The sequence below is a fragment of the Tiliqua scincoides genome, chromosome 1 (assembly GCF_035046505.1).
Source record: "Tiliqua scincoides isolate rTilSci1 chromosome 1, rTilSci1.hap2, whole genome shotgun sequence".
Lineage (NCBI taxonomy): Eukaryota > Metazoa > Chordata > Lepidosauria > Squamata > Scincidae > Tiliqua > Tiliqua scincoides.
In genome coordinates this window covers 131,833,849-131,848,026 of record NC_089821.1, presented here as the reverse complement: position 1 = coordinate 131,848,026, position 14,178 = coordinate 131,833,849, and the positions used below count along the sequence as shown (strand labels likewise).

Below are 14,178 nucleotides of genomic sequence, written 5' to 3'. Positions count from 1 at the left end.
TCTGTGTTGGACCTAGGGCCTGCTTGATACCATCATACATCCCCTTGATGTTGCCCGTGTCAGCTGCTATCTGTATCTCGGAACAGAGCTGGAGCCAGTAGTCGTTAGCACATCTCCTGGCAGTCTGTTGGACTTTGCTGCGAGCAGTTCGGAGGACCTGCAGGTTGCGCTCACTGGGACAGGCCTTGTATGCTGCTTGAGCTCTCCTCTTTTCCTCAATGACTGGTGTCAACTCCTCAGAGTGGGCTTCAAACCAGTCTGCCGCCTTGTTGGTCTTCTTGCCGAATATGGACAAGGCGGTGTTGTAAACGGTATTCTTGAAATGTTCCCATCTGTTGGATGCGTTTGCGTCGGCCGGGCCTGGAAGAGATTCCTCAAGCGCTTGTGCAAATTCCTCCACTTTTCTCTGATCCCGGGTCTTGCTGGTATCAATGCGAGGTCTTCCTTCCTTTTTCGTGTGATACAGTCGCTTTGTTTGCAGTTTCACTCTGCTGCACACCAGGGAGTGGTCAGTGTCGCAGGCAGCACCATGATAACTGCGTGTGATCTTGATGCTGGGAAGGCTGGAGCGTCTGGTGAGGATCAGGTCGAGCTGGTGCCAGTGCTTTGATCTTGGATGTCTCCAAGAGACTCTATGTTGGGGCTTTGTGTTGAAGAATGTGTTGCTGACACAGAGACCGTGATGACAGCAAAACTCTAGCAGGCGTTGGCCATTTTCGTTCATCCTCCCAGTGCCGAACTGACCTAAGCAAGTGGGCCATGAACTGTTATCAGCACCAACTCTAGCATTGAAATCGCCGAGGATGAACAATGGCTCTTTTACAGGGATTTTCTTGACAGTGGTGGCCAGGTCATCATAGAATTTGTCTTTGGCTTCTGCTGGAGACGACAGAGTCGGTGCATAAGCACTGATGAGAGTGATAGGTCCTGCTGATGACTGGAGCTGCAGGGACAAAATTCTTTCACTTCCCACAGTAGGTGGGATGATGGATTTCAGCAGGGTATTTCTGACCGCAAAGCCAACGCCATGTTCCCTGGTTTCGTTTGGTGGTTTTCCCTGCCAGAAAAATGAGAAATTTCTCTCCTTGACAGATCCGGAATCTGGCAGCCTAGTCTCTTGAAGGGCGACGATGTCCATCTGCAGTCTGCTCAGCTCCATGTCGATGACAGCTGTTTTGCGTGCGTCGTCTATTTCTTGCAGGTCATCAGAGAAGCCAGGTGTCATTGTCCTAACGTTCCAGGTGCCCAGCTTTAGGGCAGGAGTTTTCTGTTTTCTATTGCATGGTGCAGAGTTGTCGATCCGCTTGTCGGTTTTCACCCTAAACCCCACGCACCCCATGAGGTTAACGGACCGTGGCGAGGCAACACCTTACTGGCTGGGGACTGCCCAGCTTAAGGCGGGCGGTAGCTGCCCAATGAGATGCAATGATCTCTCCCACCGTCGGAAGCAGCCCCTGGCGTCATGCTCTACGCCAATCGAGCAAAGACTTATAACCGGTAAACTGCTGCTTCCCGTGTTGTGCCGACGCCGTATGGCGAAGTTGGAGTGTCCTCTCCAGTGCGCGAAGCCTGGGTAAAGAAGGTATGGAGGATAGGCTGTTACCCATGCAGCAAATCCCCCCTCTCCACGTCGCTGGAATGGTCCAATGGAAAGGCAGAAGCCAATACGGTTGGTTCCAGCGGCGTCGCAGGAGTTGCCAGAACGTGACTGTGTTCAGCCATGAACTGCCTAAGGGACTCCGGCTCCTGATTTTGCCTCGAGGTTGACTCCTGAAGCCTTTTCCAGAACTGGATGTAGCCACAAGGCAGTGGAGGTTTGAGGTCAGAGTTTCCTTCTCTTAGATGAGCTGCCTTCCTAGGCTGACGAGTCCCATCTACCCGGTGGCTGTTCAGTCGCCTCTTACGACAAGTACAGCCAAACTGAGGGCCTATTCTTAGCCCCCAGCCCCCAGGGGTTACGAATCCACTAATCCATCTAATTCTGCACAGACTGGCAACAGCTCTCCAAGGTTTCTGACAAGAATTTTTCTCAACCCTAACTAAAGATATGACCCAACCTTCTGCATGCAAAGAACATGCTTCACAACTAAGCCATGACCCTTCCCAAGTGATCTGAATATAAAGAGATCAAATGCAATGTAAGTCAAGGAAGCAAATGTGGACAAGAACACAGTAGAAGAAGCCCTGTCAAGTAATATCCAGGACCATTTCAAGAGCCCAACTCATTTCAAGAGCCCAAAGCTAAACAAATGAATCCCTGAAATGATGCTAGGAGGCAGCCTGGGTTGAATGAGGCAAGTAAGTTAAAACTGAATCAGTACGAGACGTCTGGGTTGGGCAACCTGAAGTGACGTAGAACTGGTTCTGGATGGGATTGGAGGATCCAGTGTGTTAACTGTGAATACTCCTGAACTTGACATTAAAGGCTTATGGTCACAGGGGTGCTTTCTGCCAGATTCGTCTGGTACATGGCTTGACCCAGAGAAGTTAGTCAAACATGCATTATGCCTCAGTTAAACATGCATTGCTCACACCCAGAATGGACGATGGTAACATGACTTTACACAAAGCTACTCTTGAAGATGGTCAGATACTTCAGTGGGTTCAAAATGCTTGAATTCTGGTGGGTGTCCAGCGAGAATATATTTTGCAGCAGTTGCACTGGTTTGCGCACTGTCCAATGAACACTCGAGACAACAGATATGGGAGAAAGGCCCACTTTATTAGCATTTACAACTGAAGGGGAGCCTGAGACCTGCAGCCGGAGGGAGCAAAGGCCCCCGTGGTGCAGGGGCGGGACCACTGAGCGGTACCAGAACACATCTGCCCCCAGGCTGGCATGCACCTGACTCCAAGCCATGCCCTATTCTCAGGCGGCGTAGCTCATCCAGGTCTGTCCCTTAAGGGCTCGAGCCGCTGAGCCTCTGAGGCGGACCCCGCGGTCCCAGCCAGGACCAGCTATGTCCTCGTGCCGCCAAGCCCCTGAGGACTGCAATTGGGTTCTGCCCTGCCTATGCCGCCTGAAGGTGCACGCCAAAGTCCATTTCATGCCTCCTAACCCACACCACCTGCCCACCTATAGTGACCAATGGCAGTTAAAAGGGGAGAAGTCCCTTGCTCCTGACAGTCTGGGGTAGGTGAAAAAACTGCCTGCCCTTGGCCAATTGCGGCAGGCAGCAAAAAATTCCTACCCGGCCCCGAACGGCAACCAGTGAAACTCAGACTGCCTTAAGGGCAGGCGGGTGGGTGTCCACACAGCACTCACGTGCGAAGGAGGAGGAGGGCTGGGTGTTGTCCCTTAAAAGGCCTCAGCTCAGTACCAGCCCACCTCCATTATCCCCACAGGGAGGAGACTCTTGTGTTCCAGGCCAGGCTAAACAAACCCTGTAATTGGGCGATCAGGATACCAGTTCATTTCCAGCCTAATTCAAGGTGTTGGCCTTCACTTTCAAAGCCTGACAAGATCTAGGACCAGAATACCTCAAGGTCCACCTTCGCCCACACGAACTGCCTGAGTTTATAATCCACCTCAGAGGTTTTTAACTGGAATGGCAGGAAAAATATGGTTTAAATAAATAAAATAAATTCATTTAAGCAAATAACCTCTTGAAGCAAAAAGGAACCACAGAACGTTTTTATGTTGCCAGCTTTAAAGGGACGGAAGGAGAGGAAAGCTTCTCTGGTAGTGTATTAGCGTAAGATGGTAATTAGTTTGCCACTTGCCTATGCACTGGTGGGGGGCAACAGTTACACACCAGAGGTGAGCACATAAGCAGCATATTGAAGGAACTATCTGCACAACAAGATTAGTGGGCAGAGACTTAGACATATGCACTCAAATTCAGGTATAAACAACTAAATGGTTAACTTTTAAACCCAGTTATATTACGGCTTGTGCCATTTAAATCCCTAAGAGCCCAATCGCAAAATTTTATTAAACAGTTTTCCACATTTAACTGTTATGCATGGAAAGGTCCACTATAATAGTATTTTAGCACCATCAACCTGTCAAAATCAACTTGCTCAATTACCCCAAACTGCATGAACAACAGTGACTATTACTCTAATTGTGCCCAGTTTCTATGCAGGCAATGTCCCACATGGCTAATTTTGTATCCTCAGGGATGTGCAGCCTGACCATCAAACTGATTTCACAAGGAATCCTACTCATAACACAGGTCCAGGTTGTTGTCATTCTTTATTTTCCTTTTCTCCCCCCTAAAAGGTTAGTAGGCCAATTAGTCCTCAGTTATTTTCTGCAAATCTAGCATACAGAGGGTTAATGTGCTGGAAGTTCTCTGCACTTGAAGGGTCTGAAGCAGAAGGATCTGAAGCAAACTACCTCTTTTAGGGGATCTGGATACACAAAAATGAGCAGGAGGTCTGGTCTAGAGGGTAGAGCCTCTGTTAGCCCGAAGATAACATCAGAAGGTCGCCAGTTTGAGGACACCGGCAGCTCCCTGAACGGCTGAGATTGGTGTGACCTTGAAGCATCTGACAAACCAAGCTGAGTGATTCCACCTGCTCTTGGTGTGAGCAAGAAGCGTCTTGGCTGCCCTTCATGTGAGAGACGGAGCTGCTTGTCAGCCTGTGTGGGAGAACTGGAGGCCAGAAGTGAGACCAAACCAGGAAGATCCATTCTGAAATGTTGTTGGTTCTTGAAAGAAAGAGCCTCTATAATTGTAAAAATCCCCTTGAGGGATTCAGAAACGCCTGCCTATGTAAACCGCCTTGAATAAAGTCAGAGGAGTAATCCGATGACCAGAAAGGTGGTATATAAATACAGAGTTGTTGTTGTTGTTATTATTAAGTGAAAAAAATTCAAATCAGGAAAATAAGTGAAATTTTTTACATTGTAAAAATGTACAAATTCAATAATTATTATTCCTGGTCATGAGTTTGTTTTTATTACTCAAAAATAAACACCACCATTTTATTTTCAGTAAAAAGAGAAATCCCTACAAAAAACCCAATACATTCCTCCAAAGTCAGGAAAGGACATACCTTGTCCTTTGAAACACACATAAACTTTCATTAGTCTAAATTTGTCAAGATTCCCAACTAATGGAAGAAACAATGGCATGAAGCAACCTCTGTGTGTTCTGAAAATGAGAAGAAAAGAAAGGAAACAGGGTGGCTGTAACAAGCAATTTTTGCAAAAGGGCAAAATAGATCACAGAGTGCACAAATGATTTGTGCTTTAATGTTTTCTAAAGAATAAAAGGATATTACAGATCAAGATGTTAATTAGCAGACAGGAAATTATCCAAGATTAGGGATAATGGCCAAAGACCTGGTTCATTATTAGGACTTAATATGTGAATTTCAGCAGCAATCTGGCTTTTAAGTTTCTCCCTGGACCTCCATACCCATAACTCTCCAGTTCCCTTCTCCACAATACCCTTCATCCTTAGGATCTTGCTGCTGGAGTTATTTCCCTAGAACAGGAGCGCCCAAACCCCAGCCCAGGGGCCACTTGCGGCCCTCGGGGACTCCCAATGTGGCCCGCGGGGCGCCTCCAGGCGCCTCTGGAGACTTACTGGGTTTGCTGGCCCAACGCAACTGCTCTCAGCGTGTGGGTGACTGTTCAACCTCTTGCGTGAGCTGTGGGATAAGGGCTCCCTCCACTGCTTGCTGTTTCGTGTGTGTGATGCAGCAGCGAAGGAAAGGGCAGCATTGCTTTGTGCAAGGCCTTTTATAGGCCTTGAGCTATTACAAGACCTTCATTCATTCATATAAATTCCATCTCTAAAATATTCATTTATGTAAACTTATTCAAATTTGAAATGTAAATCAATTCTTTTTTTCCTGGCCCTTGACACAGTGTGATGATGTGACCCTCCTGCCAAAAAGCCTGGACACCCCTGCCCTAGAATGTACTTCTCTAGGATTCCTCCCTCCCATCACTCCTGTGCCTCCTCAGTCCCTGTTGCTCCTCTATACAGGTTCCTGTAACTTAATCCCTGTTGTTTGCCGATCCCCATTGTTATGCGATTAGGTCATTAAATGAACATTCAGCCCAATCTAGTGCCTTTGTTTTGTAAATAGATACTCCCTGCCAGGTACTTGCTGGCTGCACAAGCTACTGGAGACCAATTACCTCTTCTCTGCATTAAGAGCCTCTTTGTTGTGTAAACAGACACACTGCTACAGGCTATAGAAGACTGGATTGCCTCATTAAGAGTCTCTTTGTTGTGCTTTGAACCACCATCTTATATGCAGTTCATTGTTAAGCGGAAGGTCGTTAAGCAACACATGCCTGTACTCACTGTCTATTCTGGACCACCTATTGCATCATCCTGCTGCTAGGACCTTTCACTGCTATGAAATTGTGACTTATTTTGATTCCTGAAACTTTAGGCCCTGTGTCGAATCAGAGAGGACCAGAACCAGCCTATTTACACAGAATACTAGGATTCCTACAAAATAGCTGAGTATTACTGTAGATGCAACCTACAAGCAGACAAGACTATCTGAACTTTATTGTTTTTCCTACAGTATGAGACCAAGGCAGAGGGGCAACTTACAGGGCACACTGAGGCACCTTGCAGAACTTAATGCTGTGCCCACTGTAGCTATGCCACTCAGGTTGTGAGTGTCCCTTAATTTCTAACAAAATGTACTATAGGCCTATGGTTGTTCTGGATGCAGAAGGATCCAGACATTTAAGACTAGGAAGAATGTGCCCTGGTCATGGTATTTGCCTGGTCATAGCAGTTGCTCTCATGACCACTACCTGTGCTGTATAGTTGACAACCAGAAATGGTCTGCTGTGCTCATCCCACTAACAAGTAACTTATCTGGGAGAATAACTAGGAGCATTGTCAAAATATGTTAGTAGTGCTGTTCACAGGTTAAACTGTATCTGGGTACATCTGTGTGCCAAAGTACAATCACTATTAGTTTATACTTGGCACAGTTATTCATACGTTTCATTCAGTGCCAAAACAATCTGCATACAGTTCTATACAGACAATTAATCTTTGAAAATGAAACCAGATACTGTCATTTACATAACTATATGTACCCAAGTAGAGACATTCTATACCACGATACATGAACGATTCTAAGTTCATTCATGAAAAAAGTTAATGAAGGATGTCAACTTTCCCATTCGGATAACTGCAACAGTACACATGGGAAGGAGCCAAGTTTAGTTGATCAGATTTACTCTGCCCAAATTGTATGTGCAATTCACAATTTCAGGAAAGAGATACAGCTTGTCCTCAGTTTCTTAAAAAGTTATGAATGATTGGAGGGTGGTAGCGGGGATGATAACAAAAACTCTGAAAACCAACTTGGGGATGTCATTCAAGCAAAGTGTGAAGTTGAGCGCAAGTATTTTTGCTTACCTAGATTGAGTGATTACAAGGCCTTCCATGACTTTTGCTTGGCCTCAGGAGGGAAAACAGACCAATTGCCTGTTTTTCAGACTCACCTTCTGGAAAATCTTATAAGTTGCTAGATTTTTTCTTTTTAAGTCACTTTCTTCCAACTAATGAAAGCAGCAGCAACTCCTTTTTGATGGGAGAAATGCCTCAGCAGCTCTTCCCATCATATTTCTCCTGTTTGACTTCTATTTGTGGGAAAGGGAGATCCCCCCCCCCCCCAGATTTGCCTATTACTGTCCAGACCAGTTTCCAAGATGTCCCACTATACCAGTGTTTCTCAAACTGTGGCTTGGGACCCACTAGATGGGTCATGTGCCAATTGCAGGTGGGTCCCCATTCATTTCAATATTTTGTTTTTAATATATTAAGACTTGATGCTACCATGGTATGTGACCGCACTTGGGGAAACGTTACAGACCTGTACTTTTAACAAGCTACTATGTATATGCTTTTAACAATGATAGTAAATGGGACAACTCCTGGGTAACTGTGAGTAGGATTGCAACCTAGGATTGTTAAAAATTTTCCTGCCTGATAATTTCACTTCCAGTCATGGCATCACTTCTGGTGGGTCCTGACAGTTTCTCATTCTAAAAAGTGGATCCCAGTGCTAAATGTGTGAGAACCACTGCACTATACCATTTGCTGAGGGCCTTACAGGAATCCTCCCTGTCAAGTGTTCTTTTAGCTGATAACAAAGGCACCAACACTGTAACCCTCCTTTGACCAAGCCTCGTGTGCAGGAAGCTCAGTTAGAAGCAAAGGAGAAAGTTTCATGACCAGTGTTTTTGTGAGTCCCCTCTTACTCTTCCCCATCAAGGTGTTTCCCCCTTGCTCCTTTTGGCTCTGTCAGCTTGAGTGAGAAGTTTGGCAAGGTCAAAAAGCGCACGAGAGCATCATTCCTTCAAGCATTCTTCCCATTAAGAAACTGGAGATTGCCCTGGGGCCCCCTGAATCATCACAGAGGGCACTTTCTCATTTTCCAATGGGAGAGGTGACTGAAGGCAGCAAAGCAAAGAAATGACTACTCTTGCGTTCCTCTTTGTTGCTGCTAGACATCTCTCCCATTGAGAAACCAGAGGTTGCCCAGGCGAGCATGAGACCATCTCCTAACCTGGAGGCTCAACTGCAGAAGCCAAATCTGCTTATGACCACCCTTAGTAAAAAAAATAGTGGCAAAGGAGGAGGCTATCATTTCCCTTCAGTCAAAATTATCTCAATACTCAGTTCAGACATTCTCAATACTGTCTGCAGCAGTCAAAAAACGGTGTCAGAAGACCAAAGTTCAGTAAAGGTAAGGGAAAATGGATGGCTTTGTAATTGTAGCAGGTTATCTCTTATTACACATATTAAGTTTAGATATGTTTATTACAGGATTGCTGATTATCTATGGAAAGGTTTTGACCTGTATATCAGTAGAACTCTCAGCTGAAGACAACACAATTTTTCCAAGTCTAAGATGATAGTGGAATTTAGTTACTTGTATGGTACATTTTTTTGCACAAAAGGATTTGCATAAAAGTTTTCTATATTGCAAGCAATATGCATGATTAAGTACAATACTGCAAGTTTCATGTTCATTGGTTTGAATATACTAGCATTGTACAAGGACTACAGCACTGATAAGATGAATATGGTCATCTTGCAGTGGCAGGGAAACAATCTTTAATTTTTGAAATTTTGATTACTAGGAATTAAAAAAAAACATTATTGTTAAGATTTTACAAATGAAAAACTATAGATGGCAACAAACCAAAGGCACTAAACAGGAAAATGTTCACTAAAGCATGATAAAAAGCACCTGTAGTTTCTTTTTAACTGCAAAGCATCCTCATTTATTAAGCTTTAGCAACAATATTTATGCTTAATTTATTCCCAATTTCTCTCTAAAAGCCTGCTGAAAGATAAGAAAAAATGGACACAGAGGTTATAGCTTTGTTATTTTAAAGGTGACAGTTTAAACTTTACAATGGGAAATAAACCAAGATTATAGTAAAAAAATTGCTCCTTAACAAGTGGCTGTAAAAAAGCACTTTTGTGTCACAGACACATTTTATCTGGTGGTATGAGGAAGGAAACTGCCTGAGATACAGTAATAATTGTGCAAAAAGGGGGCCGGGATATAAATCACCAAAGGTTAATGACCAGGATGTGAACAGAGGGACTTGTTTACAGAAACAGCACGCAATTTAAAATTTACAAGAGATTTAATGCTGTCTCTTCTCAATCACTAAAACCAACAGCCCAGAAAACTGTGACATTAAGAAAAATATTATAGTTATAATCATTCCAAAATAAGTCAATTAGTGTAAGGCCATGTGCTTGTGATTACTTGACCCATTTCGTTTGCACTTAAGTGAAAAAAAATCCCCCCATTACAGGCAGATTACTGAATTGTGTCCTATTTTGCATTCAGCATCTTGTATGCCATCATCATTTATATATATTCTGAGATGGTGACTGAAGATTTTTCGCTCCTTTCTTGGTTTCCAAGTAATTTTGACCTTTGACATTTGTAAAAAAATATAAAAAAGAAGGCAGTTTATAATTGCATTGTTCAAATGAAGGTGAAGGAAAGAAATTCAATCTGCTATTATACAAAAGCCATGATGGCTGTCTTCACCGAAAGCAGCAATGTAAGTCAATTTGTGAACTTTGGCACTAGGCGACCTTTAGAAATACAACAATATACAGAATTTACAAGCAAGAGTAGCACATGCAAATGGTTTGGCTCTGTCTCGCTTTTGGATTAGAGCTGCAGAAAGCATTATGGAGAATGCTTTCACAAAACAAATTAAGACTGTTACTTAAATGTCACGGCACACTATTGTATTTGGCTACAGATCATTACACCTGATACCAACACTTTAAAAAACTGTAATAACTTGGGAAATATTACACTGAGTGCCCACATGTATAAAAGGGAAAATAAAAAAAATGAAGAAAATGGGTTCTTGGAGTAATTTAAACATCACTACTCCACGACTAGAGGGAAAGGTCAAAATTTAAGTAAACTGAAAGGAACATGAATGGCAAAATAAAACAAAGAAAGATGAAAAGACCAAAGGAATGAGGCTGAAAACACAACATGAAAGCACGCATGCTTTGGGCAAATTTTATTTCTATTCCTGCACTTAGGGAAAACGGAGAGGCAATGAAGGTACAGCTAGGAGAAGGAGCAATTACTCTACAACATGGTGTTTTAATTTAGTTACCTTCAGTGTTGGTACTGCTGGTGCTGTATATATTTCGCAGGCTACCAACACGATTTAGTTTCCATGCTTTGCGTTTGGCTGCATCCAGAGAGCAGATAGGGGAGAGAAAAAAAGAGTAAAAAAAAGAACAGAAAAGAATGAAAAAAATGGGAGAAAAAAAGATTGAAGTAGCATATGAAGTAAAATACAAGCAAAAGCCCATTTCTTGGGAAACAGCTATGCACACATTGTACAACATAAAACTTAAAAACAACTTGCTTTTTCAAACTGGAAGAATTCTTATCAAAAGTTAACCACTTTCAGAACTTTGGAGCAGAGCTTGAGTAAACTAGATTATCAGGTAATATAAAGACAAGGGAACAGAAACAGCATTTCCTATTCCCTTTGAATAGAAAACACACAAATCAGAGACAACAAAAGTTACAGTTATTAATTCATAGTAGTTAATACCATGCTAGGAACCACACTTTTCCAAAATCATCAGCTGAATTGTGTAAACCACCAGATATTTGGAACCATAAAAGCTTTAATTCCAGGTGACAGAGTAATGCATTCAGATAAAGAATTGGCCTCAGACTCATTTTGTCTACATATAAATTTGCTTAATGATGGTTTTAACTAAAGTAGATATTGTCTGATGCAAATTCCACTCTCTCTCTCATGCACATAATGTATAAATTGTTGTTTGAAAGACAAAATGTTTAAAATGTCATTGTGGATGCCTCATCTCCCACTTTTGTTTCCAGAGGATTCTCTTTAGCACCACTGGGCTATTATTATTATTATTATTATTATTATTATTATTATTATTATTACTGGTTTATCCTGCTTTTCTTCTAAGGAGCTCAGGCAAATGTATATCCATCCCCTTTTATGCTCACAACTAGTGTCACCGTATAATTTTTTTTTATCTGAGTGGTGATTTGAACCCAGGTCCCTCCAGTCCAAATCAAGCACTCTAGTCACTACATCACACTGTTCTTCCAATGATCATTTCAAAGGATCTGCCATATTTTAGTTGTTGTAGGACAGTTCTGCATATCCTAATCACAAAGCATATGCATAAGCACAATATTCAGCCCACATATATTGGAGGAGAAAGCTAGCCTTGCAATGGCAGAAGGGAAATAGATGTGGTGCTGTTCCCTCCACATTTATAAATGGCTGATTGACAAGAGGTCCTGTGCATGTGATTGAAAAAAAGCTTAAATACTCTCACAGTAACAATTTATATACTGCTTTTCAACAAAAAAGTTCACACTTGCAATCTAAAAAAATGCAGAACGCCACCAACGAACAGCCACTGGAAAAGATGAAGATGCTTGGATGAAGAGGGAGAGTTATTCTCCCTCTGCTAAATATAAGAGGAGCATCAACTGAAAAAGTGCCTCTTTGGCCAGTTAGCAGGGTAAATGGCATCTGAAATTGACTAGTCTTCAAATGAAGTGTGGAGAAGTCTCAGAACCTGCTAATGTTTGATCACCCAGTCTGAAGATTTACTGCCAGGAATGAAACTGGCAAGGACTGCCTCCACACTTTGTCTTGAATTTTAAACTTCTGTGAGAGTTTCTTCTTTGCAGGTTCAGTATTGCTATTAAATCAAAACATGACCTAGAAACATGTGTGAAAGGCTTATGACTCATCAGTGATGTCACAGGCCCTATTCATTAGGTGGCCAAGGTACACAACTACATTCTAGATCAGGGGTGTCAAACACGTTTCATACCAAGGGCCGAACAGCATTCATGGTGCCTGCTGAGGGCCAGAAGTGATGTCATTAGGCAGGAAATGTCATTAATCAAGCCATAACCAAAAATAAACACCTTTTTCACTCATTAGCTGCAAATGACAGAAGAGAAAATACACAAAACTTGATCATATTTCAAGTTATGGGAGAGCCCAATTTTCATGTGGGCTGTCCTTATAGCAGTAACACCTAAGCACTGCTCAGTTGCTGAGAGCCCGAGAGCCAGATAAAAAGCTACTGTGGGCCGCATCTGACCCCTGGGCCTTAAGTTTGACCCCTGTTCTAGATGAAACTTCAAAACTGCAGTAGTCCTGGTAGCTGAGCAAACATTAGCAATTACCCAGGAACACTTTTTTTTTTAAAGAGAGTTACACAGGCAATTCAGGGTGGTGAACAGGATAAATATTACAACAATAAATATGAAGTTATAAACCTCAACGGGGGGACAGGGATGGGACAGTTACCCTCTAATAGAATCAAAAAACAAATAGCAGAGACTCCCAAAGTGATCATGTCAGGCTACATGATTTACACAAATGGACTGTCTCAGCAGTCTCCCAAGAGGCCTCATGCAGGAGTTTCCTAGGCTGGGTTCTGTCATAGAAAAGGAACTGTCCCTGATTTCCTTCTTGCCTTACCTCTCCTGGTGACAAGACTTCTCCAGAGCCTTCAGAAGATGGACATGCACACAGGGACAATATATTGTGGTTTGAGTGTTTGAATCTCTCTAAAACGTAACTGTTCCCTCAAACAGATCTCAGAATTTTAAGCAAAGATCACACATTTATTGTACTAAAATGGACAGAATTACTTAGAATTAATATGGATTTTTGAAGAATACACAACTAGAGCAGGGGGAATTTGTGCATGCAATAAATAATGTGGAGAAAGTATCTGGGCAACTATGTTTTAAAAAAACAAACTGATTTCCCCCTCTTCATATACTAAAACCTAAGGTAAACTGGAAAACATAGCTGTGACTAGAAAACAGTCATTTAAATTCCACCAGAATAAATGAAATCCATGAAAGGAAGAGTGTGGTGAGGAAAGGAGCTCTCATGTGTTGAGACAGTCACTCTGCCAATTTTTCTCTCGTAACCCCTAGCTATAGTATTGAATACATGATTCCTTCATCCTAGAAAAAAATCTGGCGTACATTTTTGTCAATACTCAGTAAATAGAGAACAAATATTTTTAGTTGTATGGTGGTTGAGAATGTGAAGAAACTTGTTACTCCAAATGAACACTAACAGTTGCCTTCAGAAGTCACACTATAACATACATATATCAGTTATAGCAGTACTGGTCATATCTCCAAGGGTTTCACATCAGATTTTCCAGGGGACTTTAAAGTTCTAGAAGAATCTGTGAAATTGCGTTTGACAAGAAACCATGGTACAAGAGAAAAGAACTGGAAATTTCAAAGTTGCTCAGGGATCTGTTTATGAAGGCCACATGCATTTTGAATATAGAAGTGCTTCCTCAGGAGCAATGGAAGCAGTTTCTTCAGAGGAATGGCTTAAGCAATCTAAAAGCAAAATTCTGATCTCCTCTTCCGCTGGTGCATTTACTGCTGTGTTGGTCTAGACCAGGGGGTGCCCAAACCCCGGCCCGGGGGCCATTTGCGACAGTTCTAAACTATGAAGTCCAAATATTCAATAACCTATCAGCTATCACAGATTGAGCATAGAACATTCCTTCAATCTGTAATGGAAGAAGAGAAAACTGTTCCACTTTGGCTAAATTGAAGGCTGAGATTCTCAGAAAATTTTACTTCTGCACCATTACATGGAAAGGTAGCACACCCAGAACTAGATATCACATC

General features: G+C 42.5%; 1 protein-coding gene across 5 annotated transcripts in view; it reads right to left on the bottom strand.

Annotated features, from left to right (window-relative positions):
- Positions 1-14,178, bottom strand: part of AGAP1 (ArfGAP with GTPase domain, ankyrin repeat and PH domain 1) — a 389,814-nt gene that overhangs the window by 68,065 nt on the left and 307,571 nt on the right. For 3 of the 5 annotated variants that reach the window (XM_066637277.1, XM_066637243.1, XM_066637268.1), the window contains one exon: positions 10,607-10,684. The exons of the other annotated variants lie outside the window; for them this stretch is intronic. In XM_066637277.1, coding sequence (XP_066493374.1) covers positions 10,607-10,684 — 78 coding nt within the window. The remainder of the gene's footprint in view (positions 1-10,606; positions 10,685-14,178) is intronic. 5 annotated transcript variants of the gene reach the window in all.